General features: G+C 34.4%; 1 protein-coding gene across 2 annotated transcripts in view; it reads left to right on the top strand.

The window, feature by feature from the left end:
* The window catches only part of LOC148944477 (regulator of telomere elongation helicase 1 homolog), a 143,919-nt gene that overhangs the window by 115,637 nt on the left and 11,167 nt on the right, over positions 1-17,115 (top strand). Inside the window, exons 8-12 of one of the 2 annotated variants that reach the window (XM_089100846.1) lie at positions 2,701-2,863; positions 3,944-4,063; positions 6,947-7,087; positions 8,809-8,964; positions 16,560-16,722. In XM_089100846.1, coding sequence (XP_088956972.1) covers positions 2,701-2,863; positions 3,944-4,063; positions 6,947-7,087; positions 8,809-8,964; positions 16,560-16,722 — 743 coding nt within the window. Of the gene's footprint in view, positions 1-2,700; positions 2,864-3,943; positions 4,064-6,946; positions 7,088-8,808; positions 9,049-16,559; positions 16,723-17,115 lie in introns of both variants that reach the window. The other variant, XM_089100845.1, reaches the window with a different exon arrangement.

The raw sequence follows: 17,115 nt of genomic DNA, 5'->3' as shown, positions 1-17,115 counted from the left end.
TTGTAAAGTGAACTAGAACTTTCCATTTTCAACCAAATGAGCCCTCTCTAAATTTTATACGAGCATCCCTTTTATAAGGACCATATATACCCCCAGAGTATAACTTTCAACGCCTGCCCCTGGACCCTGGGGGGTTGTGTCGACCCCTTAGTTTTAATATCTGATGGTTGAACTATTTTCAACAAGATCGTCACCTTAAATCTTTATCGGATGGGTTTATCCATCTGATAAACCCAAAGATATGGAGGGCGGGAGGGGCCAGTTGCCCTCCGATCTTTTTTACTCTGAGGAAATGAACTATAACTTTTAACTTCGATTCAAATGAGCCCTCTCTGAAGTTTATACGAGCTCCTCTTTCATAAGAACCATATACGGCCCCAGAACATTGCTTACAACGCCTGCCCCCGGGCCCTGGGGGGTTGTGACAACACCTGAGTTTTTGTTATCTGACTTTTGAGCAGTTTTAAACTTGATGGCTATCACAAAATTTTATTGGATGCATTTGGAGGAAACGGGGCGTGGGGAGGGGGTGGCTAGCTGCCGTCCAATCTCTTTTGACTCTCAAAAACTGAACTAGAACTTTCAATTTCCAATCAAATGAGCCCCCTCTGAAGTTTTTACGAGTATCCCTTCCATAAGAACTATATTCCCCCATGCCATAACTTACGACGCCTGCCCTTGGGCCCTGGGGGGCTTTGTTGACCCCGGAGTATTCGTTGAATGGTCTGTTAGCTATTAAAAAAAATGGCTATCTTAAAGTTCTTATTGGATGGGTTTGAAGAAAAAGGGCATGGGAGGGGGGGGGGGCTAGGTGCCCTCCAATCTCTTTGACTTAAAAAGTGAACTAGAACTTTTAATTTCCAATCAAATGGCCCTCTTTGAAGTTTATACGAGCATCCCTTTTATAAGAACCATATATGCCCCCAGGGCATAACTTACAACGCCTGCCCCTGGGCTCTGAGGGGCTGTGTCGACACCGGAGTTTTTGTTATATGATCTTAGAACTATTTTTAACAAAATTGCCATCTCAAAATCTTTTATCGGATGCATTTTCGGAGAAAAGGGCGTTGGGGGCTGGTACCCTCCGACATCTTTTGACGCTTAAAAAGTGAACTAGAATTTTCAATTTCCAATCATATGAGCACTCTCTGAAGTTTATACAACCATTCCATTCATAAGAACAATATATGCCCTCAGGGCTTAACTTATAACCCTTGCCCTGAAGACTGTGTGGGGAGTGTTCTACTCAAAGATATAATTTCCAGGACTTTAAACTAAATTGACCAAAATGGCTATTTAAAAATTTTGACTGGGTATATTTCAGGAAAAACCGGCTGTGGAAGGAATGTTAATTTCTCTCAAATGACTTTTGACTATTTAAAAGGGTACTATCCCTTTAAACTTCGAATTGAATGAGCCCTTTTTGAAGTTTCTACGACAGCGCTTCTAGAAAAACCTTATATGCCCCCAGGGCATAACTTACAACCCTTGCCCTGAGGGCTGTGGAGGGATTATCATCCTCAAAGACTTATTTTGCAGAACTTTCTACTACGTTGAACAAAATGGCTGTTTCAAAATTTTGATTGGATGTGTTTGTGGAAAAAGGTGGGCGTAAGAGGGGGGTTAGTCGCCCTCCAAACACTTTCGAATATTAAAAAGGGCTCTAGTCCTTTGAATTTCCATTGGAATGAGCCATTTTTGAAGTTTTTATGACAAAATATTCTATAAGAACCTTATTTACCCCCAGGACATAACTTACCACCCGGGTCCTTAGTGCTGTGGGGGAATGTCCTCATCGAAACCATTATTTCTATCTGGAAATCAACTACGTAGAACAAAATGGCTTTCTCAAAATTTTGATTGGATGTGTTTGGGGAAATGGTGGGCGTGGAAGGGGTGCTAGTTGCCTTCCAATCACTTTTGACCCTTATAGAGGGCACTAAAAGCTCTCGATTTCCAATCGAATGAGCCCCCTTAGAAGTTTATACGAAGACCCCTTCCTTATGAAGTGCCTCTGGGAAAAAAAATAACAATAATAAAACATTGGAGCCGTATGGCGTTTACTTTAGGCAACGCTATAGCGTTGCCTCTGATTCTTCCATACTTTTTTCAACTAGGAAAAACACCCTGAGCCTTGGCTATTCTTTTTTTTACATCTTCGTTGCATCCACTATCTTACTAACAAAGCTAGCCAAGTATGTGAAGCTAATATTCAAACGCTTCTTTGTTAACGCTCTATATTCCAGTTAATAAAACTGTATAAGCTTACTTTTTCCTTTGGTCGGTAATATGGTGAAAAAAGTTAAGTGGGATAGGGTAACTTCGCTCATAGTATAGTGTCGCTCTCAAGGAAAGTGCTGATGGGTTGATTAGGAAGAATCTGAATTTTCTTTTGGTAATCAGCTGAAGGTCTTACAGAGGTCCCACATAGATCATTCTAAATAGCATAATTTTTTTTTACTAAATGACAGAAGATCTAAAAAATTTTGGTTTCTTACCGAATAGGATGATTTTGCTCTCAGGTTGGATACACGATTTTTTTTTTCAAGAGGGTCCATCTGTCGGGGGTGGGGAGAGGAAAGCATTGTGTACACAGAACAAGAAAGCCTTTTTTGGGGCGAATGAAGTTTTTGAATTTTTCAATTTTGTACCTGAACCTTTAGTATACAATCGCTAATATTATTTGTTATCGCTTTTTAGGAGTAATCCTGAATACTTGACCTCTTTGGGGAAGGCTATCTTCTATGCTGCTAAAGTTACACCCCATGGAATGCTGGTTTTCTTTCCCTCGTATCCTGTTATGAAGTCATGCATTGAACACTGGCAAAATGAAGGGCAATGGGGTGAAATTATGCGGATCAAGGTATACAGACTTAAGCACTTTAGTAGTGACATCTAACTAAGAAAATTGGAATGAGAATTTTAAACCAAAAACCTTGGGAATGAATAAGGTGTGAAATCGAAGCAGTTACCTGTAAGATTTATCGTGAGCCTTGCCTAGCGGCTCTCAGTTTATAGTGCTATTACTTTATTGATTAATATCAATAGAACCTTGTTGTCTTCATGTGGAAATAAATTCTAACATAATGTTTAAGGTAGCTGTGCTTTTGATCTGTATTAAATCCAGGTTCTCCCCGATTTTCTTAATACTTTATCTTTTGAAAAACGGGGATTTAAATTGAAATTGTAGCAAGTAGTCTGAAGACCATAAATATCAAGATCTTTAGAAGGAATTTGGTCTAGGGACCTCCTACCCCTCTAGTAAACATGCTTAATTGACAGAATTACTTATTTTAACTGTTTAGAAATGACTGTCATAAATAAGTCTTTGTCAATTTACATTAGTCGATAGATCTTAGTCTCAAACGATTGACAGGTTGTCTTCACGTACGTAATAACTTTAAGCAATAACCAACACATCTTGTAATGGTGAATAAATGAAGATTTAGTTTGATTGGGGATCTTTCAAGGTCGAGAATAAATCCTGAATATTAAGGCGTTGTCCAATGCTGATTAACAAGACTCGGTCGACTGAAAAACCGAACTATTTTATTTCTTGTGGAACTTGAAATTGGTCCGTAATGTTATGTGGTTTGAGGTCACACTATTTTGTCTATTTTTCAGCTGAGAAAAAATAATTTTCTTACGCGGTATTGAAAGCGTTCCGAAGCGTTTCACACCCTTCCTAGTCGTTTCAATACACTCAGTTCCGATTTGATGTCTTTTAGATGTAGCAGTTTAAACATAGGCTTCTTTTTCCTCATTTTGATTAAGTAATAGGCTCTATCTTGAACAAGCACAATTTAATCTACTGATAGGTGGCTTACATTTTTGTGGGTTGGTATTACTTTAATTTTAAGCAAGAACATTGTCTTTTCCGAGATCACTTCTCGACAATATTTTGATTTAAAAACTGCTTATATTTCTTTTTATTTTGTTTTAGCCAATATACGTTGAGCCGCAAACAAAAGAGACATTCAATACCGTAATGAAGGACTATTATAAGGCTATCGAGGATCCTGTTCATCAGGGTGCAATGTTCATGGCAGTCTGCCGCGGAAAGGTAAGAAGGATTTTCGATAAGCGTTTCTTGTCTTGGTTATATATTGTGGGACTCTCAGGCAAATCAGGGTTTTTTTCGGTTTTAGCCAGTCTTTCTGTTCTTTTCTAGAATTTTAGGAGATAACGGCTTTATGGCAACATTGATATATTTCAGCTGCACCATTGAAAATGTTTTCATATCCACAAGATATACTTACGGCTAGTCACAAAAAATAAATTTTGGAGGAAATGATTTGGAGAAGTGTTGTGGATCTGTGTGTTTTTTAGCAGGCGGAACTTACTGATTTGATATGAGCTGATCTTTGTTGTTTTTAAGTGTGTCATGCATAAGTCATTTTAAGTCTGACAAAAAACGCCTGTTTGAACCCAGTAATTTATGAAACACTAGATTAAAGAAAAGTATTTTTTTTAAGCAAAGAGCGGATTAAAAATTTAAATGAGCAAAAATTACCTTAAATACGATGTCAGACCTAAAGCGAGCAGACATCGCTATGAACGAAGAAATGAAACTTAAACGAACAGGACTTATAATGAACTATGGAGACAAATTTGAAACGAAGGAATTTACCGCAAGTAAATGTAAGTTTTGTGAAAAGCATAAATTTTTGTGCTTTACTGAAAGTTAAATTCTTAAATTTAAGGTTTTTATTAGCCTACTAGTTTTCAGTAAAATATAATAAGCTATCATAGATTGTTTTGTGTCTAGAAATCTTTAAAGCAATCAATTGTTGTACTGCTGCTCATGAAACCTCCAAAAAGTGTACAGTGTCATTAGCGCTTTGCTAAAAGCTAAATAAGTAGCAAGGCCGTACCCAGTATTTTTTTTCCGAAGGGGGTTTTACTGAAAAAAATTTATGTGGGGGGGGGGGGTTACACATAAAACCTCAAAAAACGCATACGAAATTTGTTTTAAGTCCATTTTTGTTACGTTTTTACGAGTCAGACAAACATTTGGGGGAGGGGGGAGGTTCAAACCTCCTAACCCCCCTCCTGGATACGGCCTTGATAAGTAGCTTAAGTTGAAAGTTTTGTTTGCTCAATTAATTGTCTATATGTTTGAATAAAATGAATTTCAACAGAAGAAACCATTAATGAAAATTGATTTAGTATTGGACTGTTGTTAGTATTAGAATGTTGATTGTTTTAGCTGAATGGCAAAAAATCTCTTCAAGTATTGAGTTTTTATTAACTGCTAACCACAGAAAGGGAATGTCAAAAATCCAAATTCCACAGGATAAACAAAAAGCTTGACTGGTAGAAAATTACAAAACACCATAAAGTATATGCTGTATGTTTTGGATGACTAAGAACATAAAACATGGACACAAAGTTACAAAAATTTGGCTATCAGATTTAGGACCCTTCTCTCATTCATAAAATGCTGGACCTCCTATCACCCACTTTTCTCCTATAATCCTGGATCTTCTACTGATTATAAGTCCTTTAGAAACTTTTTTTTTCTTCAAATTTACTTTCGGCCTTTTATCTATAATGGCTAACAAACTGAATTTCGTCTTCTAAAAGAAGTGTTATTTCAGAAGATTAGATACCAACATGTGTTTTTGAACTTCTCGAATTTTTTTGTAGTTACGTTTCTCTCTTTTAATAGAACTGACACCTTAATTGTCTGTCTATATTTATATCACCAAGTTTAGATGCTCCCTTTCTACTTTCAATTCTACTTTCAATTATATATATATATATATATATATATATATATATATATATATATATATATATATATATATATATATATATATATATATATATATATATATATATATATATATATATATATATATATATATATATATATATATATATATATATATATATATATATATATATATATATATATATATATATATATATATATATATATATATATATATATATATATATATATATATATATATATATATATATATATATATATATATATATATATATATATATATATATATATATATATATATATATATATATATATATATATATATATATATATATATATATATATATATATATATATATATATATATATATATATATATATATATATATATATATATATTATTTTTGTCACTATATCTGTAAAACTAAAGTCAGTTCATAGGTACCCAGGTCGGCCTCTTTGAATTTAAAGTCGGCCAGTATCTCGCTAATTTAGTTACTCAAAAAATTTATTGGTATCAAAACGAGGATGTCGATTGCTAATTTCGGTGGTCCTGAAAATCCGTAAAGTATTATAGGTAACATGATAGTGCCTCTATGTATTTGGGTAAGATTCGTCATTTGGTAAAACCCTTATGCTAAGAAAACAGAAGTTGTGGAAGAAAACAGGGGACATACCTCCATTGATATATTACCTGCACCACTTCCTTAGATACAAAATTGTAATAGTCGTGAGAGTTACATATATATCTTTGCTAGAAAGTACCAGTGGCCGCTCTAACTTATATACAGGGAGATACTATCATATATAAAGGGAGATCTTATTTATTTTCACGGGGCGCCAGGAATAGCAAGCTGCTATCTCATTTGTTGATGCCTTTGGATGCCGCAATTAGCAAGTTGCTAACCCGAGTCTAAATTCAAAGGAGGCCTAATTTTTGTGAGAACCTCACTGTATAAGTTTATAATTTTCTGTAAACAATGTATTTGCCAACTCAGATAGATTTAAAACAGTAAAATCAATTTTGATTCTCTTTGACATATACGCTTTCTTTGGTCAGTGATTCACCTTCCGTCATCAAATGATCTTTATGGTTGGCTATTCAACAACATGCTAAATAAAATGACATTTATGACATCATCTAATGCAGAAAATAAAATATTCTTTGTTTCCTCCTGTATGGTCAACAATAGTTGTTTTATTTTTTAGGTGTCTGAAGGACTAGATTTCATTAATGCCAATGGTCGAACTGTAGTGATAACTGGTTTGCCATATCCTCCTCTAAACGATCCAAGGGTGATTCTAAAGAAGGAATATTTAGAAGAAAATAGAAAAGCAGCGAAAGGAAAGGTACCTAACATCTCTGAACATAGCTAACATTTTGGAGGCAAGGGGCTGTCCAAAGATTCTGTTTCGCAGGTGTGGGGCTCAAGAAGTATGTTTTAGGCACCTGTATTATTTTAAATGTTTATAATATTATTATCTATTTTGACGTTAGTTAAGAATAAAATCTGACGCAAAAGTCACTTTGCCGTTTTAAAGTGAAGGACCTTTTTTCAATAAATTAATTTCAATTTTTCTTTTCAAAAATATGACATTAAATTGTAGGAAATTTAAATATGATTAAATAGACAACCGAAGAAAGAGCAAAGGTGATTATATTTTATTTTGAAAATTAACGCTCAATTATTGGAACACAGAGATCTTATATGCACCATTTCAATGCCAGGCATCCTGCTACTAAGCGTACAATTATCGAATTGGTGAAGCGTTTTCAAGTACATGGTTATGTTGGTGATAGATCCCGACCTGGTCGACATCTTTCAATGTATACGCCTCAAAATCCTGAAAATGTGCGATGTGGCATTGAGGACGACCCAACCAAATCCATGGTCATGTGACATTATTTGGTTTGGTCGTACGATTACGATTTATTACGGGTCATTATTTTTCGTGCATAAGTAAAGATAAAATTCCCATCTTTCAATTATATAGTAAAAAAGAATAAGTAAATTACACTCATTTATAAAAAAAATATATTCTATATTAAAATGGTAAAATCATTTGTGCGCCACCCTGTATTATTATACAATTTTTTTATATTTATTTATTTTTGTAATTTTCTATTATATATCAGTTGTGGAACATTTTTATTTACGAAATATATTACTTTGGGAAATTATTTTATATTTAAGTTTTTCATGTTATACCTGTTATTGTTCTGAAGTAATTAATTATTTATTTATAATGTTACTTTGTGCATGTTTGATTGTTTTCTGAAGATTACTTAAACAGATTCCAAAGGTGAACTATTCCCTAATCGTATATAGCCATCAGCAAGATATAAACGAATTTTTCGATCGCGTGTTAAGAAGCAATTCTACAGCTGTTTTGAAAATAAAGCAGTTTTTAGCTTTCAAGAGATAAAGTGACTTTCCTCTGAACCGCTGTTCTATTGCTGCTATTGAATGAGATGGAAGTGTTAGAGAAGGAATTTTAACATAATAATTATATCCGCATAAATCTATTTCTTTTTATTAGGGCTGCCATACCTTAGGACTTCTCCCAAGATTTTGAAATTTCAGTTCTTAGTTCTTAGCCAGCTTTCCTCGTGGCTTTCGTAATGTTGCACAATCATCTCATCAAGTGGTTGTTGCTATGTCAACACGGGAGGCAACTACTCATTTCATTTATCTCTCTTGCAATTCTGGATTTCTTGCAAAAAAAAGAACAAGAAGCAAACAGCTTTTTCAACATCTTGCATTTTCCTTCCCGTAGTCTTTTTATAATAACTTCGTATTTCAATAACTCAAATAGTGGTTGCAACGATATAATAGTAATTAATGGACTCTTTGCCTCACATCCCTTCTTCAGCACTACATGAAATGATCTTGACTCTAATTTATTCGTGGAATTCATTAGCCTTCTCTAATCAAGTGCCCCTTTATTTTTTTTATTCTTTCTTTTATTTAATGCTATGATAACTCGCTGTGTGTGATATAGTTGAATAAAGTTAAATCAGCTCGGAGTCCTTGAAGAAAAAGTAAAGCTAATGAAGATACTTTTTTAAGGGCCTTACTGGTCAAGATTGGTATAGACTAGAAGCAATTCGAGCTGTAAACCAAGCCATTGGACGTGTTATTCGACACAAAGAAGATTATGGGGCTATATTATTCTTTGATCAGCGATTTGGGGATCCAAATATTGTGAATTCCTTATCAAGTTGGGTAAGAAAGCTTGTCAAAAGGTATAATAACCCAGGGAAACTCATTGCTGATATGAGAATGTTTTTCAAGCATGCTGCAGACGCGGTAAGTTTCCTTATGATGTATATACTGAAGTAAAATGACAAAACCAGTCACTTTATAAAATATCTGGTGAGTGGTTTTGCTAGCGTTTTGCCAGGTTTGGTCAAGGTTTTGCCACTTAAAAACCAGTCACTTTGTGTTTTATCAAGGTCCGGTCACATGACAAGTTCTTGGAATGATATTGAACTAGCAGAATGAAACTTTCTGAGAAAGATGTACATCCCAAATCAGGCCGAATCTGACTGAACTTTCATTCAAAGAATTGCTTTTATGATGACTTAAAATATGTGAACTTCAGCCAGCAAGTTCATTTCTCTCAAACTTACACAATGAGGCTAGTTCATGCTAAGTGGGCTTATTTACTGCTGCTGTGGATTACTTATGATGTCTTTCCTCATTTCCTCCTTACCGTCAAGAACTTGAAAACTTTTCAAATTTCGGCAGGGGCTCCCTCCTAGATTTTGAAAAGTACCTTTTTTGGTATTTTCATTGAGAAATGGCTTTTTTTGGTGCTTTCACTGAAGTAAAAACAAAATTGCCTCCCCCTAAATTTGAAAAATGCACCTCCCCCCCTCAATTTCCATGAACTGACATCACTGTTATACACAGGCCCTTTGCCACATTGTCCTCACTCCTTTTCACATTTTTAAAATGCTCATGAACTAGGAAAATGAAAACTTATCGATATAAAGACATTAGGGATTGACAATAAACCCAAGGAGTTGACATTGTGAAAACTTGCTGCCTTCTGTTGAGCTTATCCAAGTGAAATTTATCCTTGAGATTGGCATTGCGAAGGAGATATCTTTTCAACTTGTAGATCATTCGGTCCGAGTTTTTGCTCATTTTGACCTCACTACTGTGTGTGTCAAAACTATAGTTATTTATGGCAATCTCTAAGGATTATATTACTTTTTTTGTATATTGGGAAATATGACCCAATACGTGCAAAGGGTGATCGGCAGAACATTTTTTGCTATATTTTTTTTTCATCTTCAGTCAGCCCTTATTGCCATTAAATCTTATTGATTTTGCTTTTGAATTACTTGAAGAGGGTAACAATTTCAAAACAAAACATCTTTGATATGATGTAATTCAGCCTTCTGTTCGAGTTTTGATGAACAAGCCATCTGGTCTTGTCAAGCATGAGGTTTTCACGTCATTTTTAATAGCGCGGTGGTTCACCGATGACAGGTGGAACCCTCTGGTTTGCCCATTTTACTTGAAATTCTTCTTTCTAAAGCTAAAACACAAATAGTTCAAACATAAATGAGTCAAATTAACTTTGTCCTTGTTAAAAATCGGAATATCTTGGCTACCCGGTATGTCATTTTGTTGATATTGTCTCTTCGGATGTTCTTTATACCAGGCTATAAAAGCTGATATTTCTGATATCTACTACTACTACTGAGAACTCACCGCATCCTCAAGTCGCCTGAGGCCAACCCAGCTACGCACGCTCCTTCTCCACTCCAATCTATTCAAAGCCTCCACCCTCCCAATAAGTTCCCATTTCCTTTAAATCTTTCTTTATGACATCCTCCCACCCCAGACGAAGACGACCTACTTTCCATTTAGCAAAAGATGGTTGGCCGACAAGGGCAATCTTCGGCTATCTGTCATCCTTCATCTGCAGAACGTGCCCTAGCCATCTCAACCTTTTTTTGACTATAGACCCAGAAAGCGGGATTGAACCAAATTTTTAGTACAGCCTACTGTTTGAAATACGGTCAGTCAGCCGGGTACCCCGAACGATCCGTAAGCAATTTCTCTGGAAAACATCTAGCAAATCCGCTTTTCGGAGCGCCTATGCTTGAGAACCATATTTAACCACTGTCGTCACTGTAGCTTCCGATATTCTAATCTTTGTATGCAGGCTTATCTTCCTATTCTTCCAAACTTTTAACTGTGAAAAAACCTTGAGCCTGAGGCTGATTCTGCTTTTAAGGTTTTATTTTTAATATCTTCACTGATCCCGCCGTCTTTACTAATAATACTACCAAGGTAAGTGAAGCTGCCCACCTGACCAATCTTTCCGTTACCCAACGTCACCTTTTCATCTTCACTTATTCCTAGCCTTAGTGACTTAGTCTTCTTAACATTACTTTTCAAACTTATTCTAGCGCCCTGAACTCGTAAAACCTCTAAAAGTTCATTCATTTTGCTCAAGCTTTCATCTAGGATGCTTAAATCATCAGCATAATCTAGGTCCAGGAGAGTTTTTCCTCCCCATTTGATTCCGTGATCTCCCATTGCGTTTCCTGTGCTCCTTAAGACAAACACGATCAAAATTATTCATATAAAGGAGGATAGAACACAGCCCTGCTTAACTCCTGATTTAATGCAAAACAGCTGCTAACCTCTTTTCATACCTTAACCGCAGCAGTGTTATTCTCGTACGTAGCACTAATCACTTTAATGCATTTGTCTGGTATATCATAGAAGGATAAGACCTTTGCTAAAGCTCTTCTATCAACAGAATCCAAAGTTTGCTTGTAATCTACGAAACTGAGGACTGAAGGCGTTTGATGACTCAGGTACTTCTTCATTATTAACCTTAAATTGAAAATTTGATCTACAGATCCTCTACCCTTCCTAAAACCATCATGTTCTTATCTTAAAACTTTATATACAGCACCTTTGAATGTAAACATTATCATATTAACAAGTAGTTTGCTACATACAGAGACCAGACTAATGCCTCAATAATTACCCCACTTTCTCTTATCACCTTTCTTATACAGTGGTTTAATTAAGGTTTTCCTAAAATTGTTAGGTACTTCCCCTTTTTCAAAAATCGTGTTCGTAATCATCAGTAACTTATTTCTAACCTCAGAACCACCATATTTAAGAAACTCATTTACCACACTATCAGCACCTGGACCCTGATTATTTTTGAATTACGTTACTTGTTAAGTTACATTATATTTCCGTTCCGTTTTCATTTCGTAATGCTGCTTAATACTTTTTCTCAAAATATATTTCTTAAAGTTTCTAATTTCTCATTAAAAAGGTACCTTAAAATTTTAAGTGACATAGCGCACTGAGTTGCTGCAATTAATGAGAGAGAGGACCTATTTGCCCTCCGGTTACTTCTGGCTCTTAAAAAAGCCCGAATCTCTTAAATATGGCACATTCAAATAAAGTTCCTCCTGAAATTCTTTATACAAGGGCTTGATATGATCACACCTGGTGAAAAAAAAAATTAAAAATTAAAAATAAATAAATAAACAAGCAACCGCGACATGATGAATATGGAGTTTCGTATTTTCATAAGTAGGGGTTGAAACTTGTGTTAGAGGGTTTCTTGAACATCCATAATTTGTGATGCAATTGTGATCAAAATCTGGTCACTTTTTGGGTTGCCTTTTTCTGAAATTTTGCAAATTTATTTAAACTGGTTATTTTTAAAAAGTACTTTGAAACTTAACAGATTTTACGTATTTGGAATCACGGAAATTTTTTGATGTATGAAATATTATCCCCGAACTCCCATTTCAGAGTTTTCGTTACTATTGCCACAAGGTTCTCTTTACTTACCGTTTTAATAGAAACTTTTTTACACTTGTTCGTCTGCTCAAGGGTATGTCAAAGATCATTTTCTGTGAAAAATGAAAATGAAAATAGAATGCGAAAACTTTTTCAAGAAAACTTTACTGTCAGATGTTTGAAATCGATATTAGTTATTACAGTTTTTTTTTTTTTTTTTTTTTTTTTTTTTTTTTTTTTTTTTTTACATAGATAGATATTTTATTTATGAAATATAAATAACGCTACAAAATACACCTGCGCACATGCCTAGTGGCATAATTGAGCGCATTAAAAATTAGAACAAATTATTAAACACCGTTAGAAATTTAAATGAAAACGAAAAAAAAGATAAAAAAAACAAAAAACAAAAACAAACAAAAAAACAAAAACAAGCCTCTCGGAAAACTGCCCAAATACAAACAAGGTAAATAAAACCAAAGTCAACTTTCAGAGATAAACTTCCTCGCCATTCTGCGAAACTGATGGTAATCACCACACTCTCTAATATCCAGGGGAACAAAATTCCACACCTTCTGACCAATATGCCTCAAACTAAATCCTGCTCTAGTTGTTCGCCTAAACTCGTGTGAGAATTTGAACATGAGTGATGTCGGATATGAATGACGCTGCAAGTTAAGAGGGTAAATTCCATGGAAATGTGATGCTAACTGGCCAAAAACGTAATTGTGACATATCTGGGATATTGCAATGAAGTAAAATTGATGTAAAGAAAAAATTCCAGCTGATCCAAAAAGATGAGTAACAGAAGACCTATTATCAATCTGAAAAAGTATCCTCGTCACTTTATTTTGTAAAATTTGAAGGGGTTTATAAACTGAAGGAAAAGTTGAAGAAAACACTGAAACACAATATAGAAAAAAAAGGATGGACCAGAGAAAAGTAAATTGATTTAAGTATATTAACAGAAAAAAAACGGCGGAGACGGCAAATAATCCCAATATTCCTAGAAACTTTTACCGATAGAGTTTTAACATGTTCGTGGAACGATAAATTTTCATCTATAATTATCCCAAGATGTCTAAACTGTTGTACCCGTTTCAATTCCACATTATTTAAATAAAGAGAAAAAACATCAGAATTGACTGAACCAACTCGTGAAAATAGTATATACTGGCATTTCCTTTCATTTAATAGAAGAAGGTTTCGACAATACCAATCTGAAGTAGTTGATATAGTACTTTTGATGTTCAAGAAAAGCTGTTTTTAAATCAGAATGGGAAGAAAAAATCTGAACATCATATGCAAAAATAACAATTTTTCATATAGGAAGAAACTCAGGCAAATCATTAATAAAGAAAAGAAATAGGTTTGGATCCAAAACAGAGCCCTGAGGAACCCCACAATTTACGGAAAATGACTTGATCGGATTCCATTTTTACTATCATGGCATTCAATTTTTCTTTCTGCAAGGTAAGATGCAAAACAATTCAAAGATTTTGAAGAAAATCCATATTTTTTTAGTTTATTTAGTAAAAGGCGGTGATCCACCGAGTCGAACGCCTTGGCCACATCCAAGAATATAGCCAAGGCGCCCTGACCAGTGTCCAGCGCATTATTTATTTCAATTAAAAGCTGATGTATTGCTAGTTCTGCTGATTTTCCTTTAATGAATCCATACTGCGAAGGATGCAATATTTTATTATTACATAAATAATTTTGAAGTTGTTTATCAGCAATTTTTTCCAAAATTTTACTAAAAACAGATAACAGTGAAATTCCTCTATAATTTAAAGGATCCGTAGAAATACTATCTTCATACAAAGCTAATACATGGGCATTTTTTAAAAGATCAGGAAAAACTCCATTTAGTAAAGACAAATTAAAAATATCTGCCAACAATGGGGCAATATTAGGAGCTATTTGTTTCACAATTTGTATAGAAAACCCAAAATCATCCAATGAAAAACTTGGCTTTAGTTTCATTATATGTCCTTTAACTTCCTGAGGTGCAATTTTAGAAAAATCAAATGAGTTTGGTGCTTCATCTTCAACAACAAAATCAGTCGACTGACGCTCTTGCCTATTTGTACTCGATACAATCCTAGACCCAATAGTACTGAAATGCTTTCCAAAAATATCCAAAATTTCTTTTGGATCCGTCACTTTTGAACCATCAAGTTCAAGACAATTAACTCCAGAACTCGAACGATGATTGGGACGGATTTTATCATTGATTAGCTGCCATGCCTTTTTCATATTTGACTTATACTGTAAAAATTTATTGGAAAAATATTTTCTTTTAGCATATCTTATAATAGAATTCAGTTTATTTTTATAAGATCTATAATCCTCATACAATACGTCAGATTGGGCAGCCAGATACTGACGATGTTTTTTTTTTCATCGTTAATGACGTCAAAATACCATCCGTAATCCACGGGTCAAATTTTTTTGAAAACTTTCCGCGCAAAAATATTGTCGATGCTGCTTGATCTCGGAGTTGCATCATATCATGAATAAGTTTCGAAAAAACATCATTAACATCATTTGAATAAAAAATGGGGGTCCAGTCTTTATTATCTATCTATTCAAGCAAAAGCTTAAAATCAATCAATTTTTTCTGTCGGTAAGAATTTTTATTTCCATGTTTTTTAAATGCAGGTTGAGATAAACTTTGGGCTACATCTAAAACGACACTAACTGGAAAATGATCAGACATGTCACATATACTAACAGAAGACTTTATCGCTTTAAAAGAAACACCAGAAAAGAAAATGTTAACCAGCAAAGTTGCAGTAGTCTTTGTTGCTCTCGTAGGTAGCGAAATACTTGGAAAAAGGCCTGAACACACCATAATGTTCAGAAACTCTTTATGAAAAGCCACATCTAAATTCAACAAATCAAAATTGAAATTACCTGAAATTATTACTGGTTTCTTACATCCACCAAGTTTTACAACTAGGGGCTCAAAAATCTCAAAAAACTCTTTGGGGTTACTTGATGGTGGTCTGCTGAAGTTACTATTATTTCTGCTGTTGCTATTGTTTGTTTTATCCATGCGATGAAAGACCATATTGAAAGTAGGTGAAAACGCTGTATAAACCATTGAAATAGATAGAATGCCACGGTCTGGAGGAGAGGGGTTGATTAAAGGAAAATATAATTTTAGTAATGTAAGACTTTGAACCACAGAAATCTGTTCTATGTTTATTCGTTCTAAGTTTAGAGGTTCAAACTCTTCAAAATCCTCCTGGGCTAGTATCCAGGGTAATATTGTGGACTCTACGGGACCCTTAACTCAGTATCCCTGATGTTTATCGAAACAAATATGAATTAGTTTCGGTGATTGTATGCTCATAAAAGTCATGTTTTACACACCAAAGTAGTGTCAAAGAAACTTTTTTCAAACTAATCTGTAAAGATAGTCCAATTTAGCTCTCTATTTAAATAGTCTAAATTTGAGTATGTTGTGCGTAGCAAATTTACTTAGCTAAATCATTTTAACTTTCCCAGATCGAGTCTGTCGTAATCTATAACAAATGATTCTCTTGGCACAAGTTTGTTCGGGTAGCCTATATAACTAAAATAAGAATTTTGGAAATATTGGAGAACTCTATGTAATCCCTGGACAACTCTAAAGGGGAATTGGCGATTCCTGCTTTTTTGTGTTCCATATTTATTGGCAACTGATAAAAATTTATATGCGAATTAGATATCTAATAATGTTCTATTTAGTATCCTACCGCGTCCTACTGAAAATTATAGGCCTTCTTACTTTTTGTTTTAACAACAGTTAGTAGAAGTAGAGAATTTTTTTTTTTTTAATCTGCGCAGACAAAAATCCCTAAAATCCCATTTAGGGCTTTTTTGATTGAGATTAAAATTAGATTTTGAGCGTGTATTGAAACAAAACAAGAAACAAACGGTTATCATTATCTCGCAAAAAAGTTTTTGAGCACCATACCCTCTGTTTGTGGTTTTCAGCAATACGAAAACATAAAATAAAATTCTCTTAATTTTAGTATCCTGTAGCAGAGACTCCACACTTACCTGTAAAGAAAATATCATCAGTCTCTGATTCTGGACGCAACCTTCCAGTGGCTACTTTGGGAGCCTCTGGTGGACTAGCATCTGGTAACCTAGTTAGTGCTAGAAGAAAAGAAGTCAGGCCTCATATGTCATTGGGTAAGTTGTTTTCCATTTTACACTTTTCTTTTTTCAATTTAAGCTTCTATATATAGTTTTATATAGGCTTAATATATCTAAAAATTTATCACACATTCACATTTGTAAAAATTCGTTCTAGTGAAAAATTTTAGTCTTCCTAACAATTTATTTTTGTCGGAAATAGCATGCTAAATCTTACCACTTCCTACTTTATTGGCATCTTCGAATTTAGTTTGCGCAATCGGCTTGGAGAACTTCTTTCACAAGCTGAGAACTTTGACCCATGCGCAAAACAAGAAAAATCCTGAAAGATCAATAAAGTGGCAGAAGAAAAACTACTACTATTACTAACAAGTCACTGCAGCAACAAGCCGCCTGAGGCCAACACAGCTTTGCATGCTTCTTATCCCA

This window comes from Artemia sp. Qi Xiang Cuo, chromosome 14 (assembly GCF_049724085.1).
Source record: "Artemia sp. Qi Xiang Cuo chromosome 14, ASM4972408v1, whole genome shotgun sequence".
In the NCBI taxonomy this organism is placed as follows: Eukaryota; Metazoa; Arthropoda; class Branchiopoda; order Anostraca; family Artemiidae; genus Artemia; species Artemia sp. Qi Xiang Cuo.
Note: the sequence above shows the minus strand (reverse complement) of the source record. Positions and strands in the feature narration are given on the sequence as shown.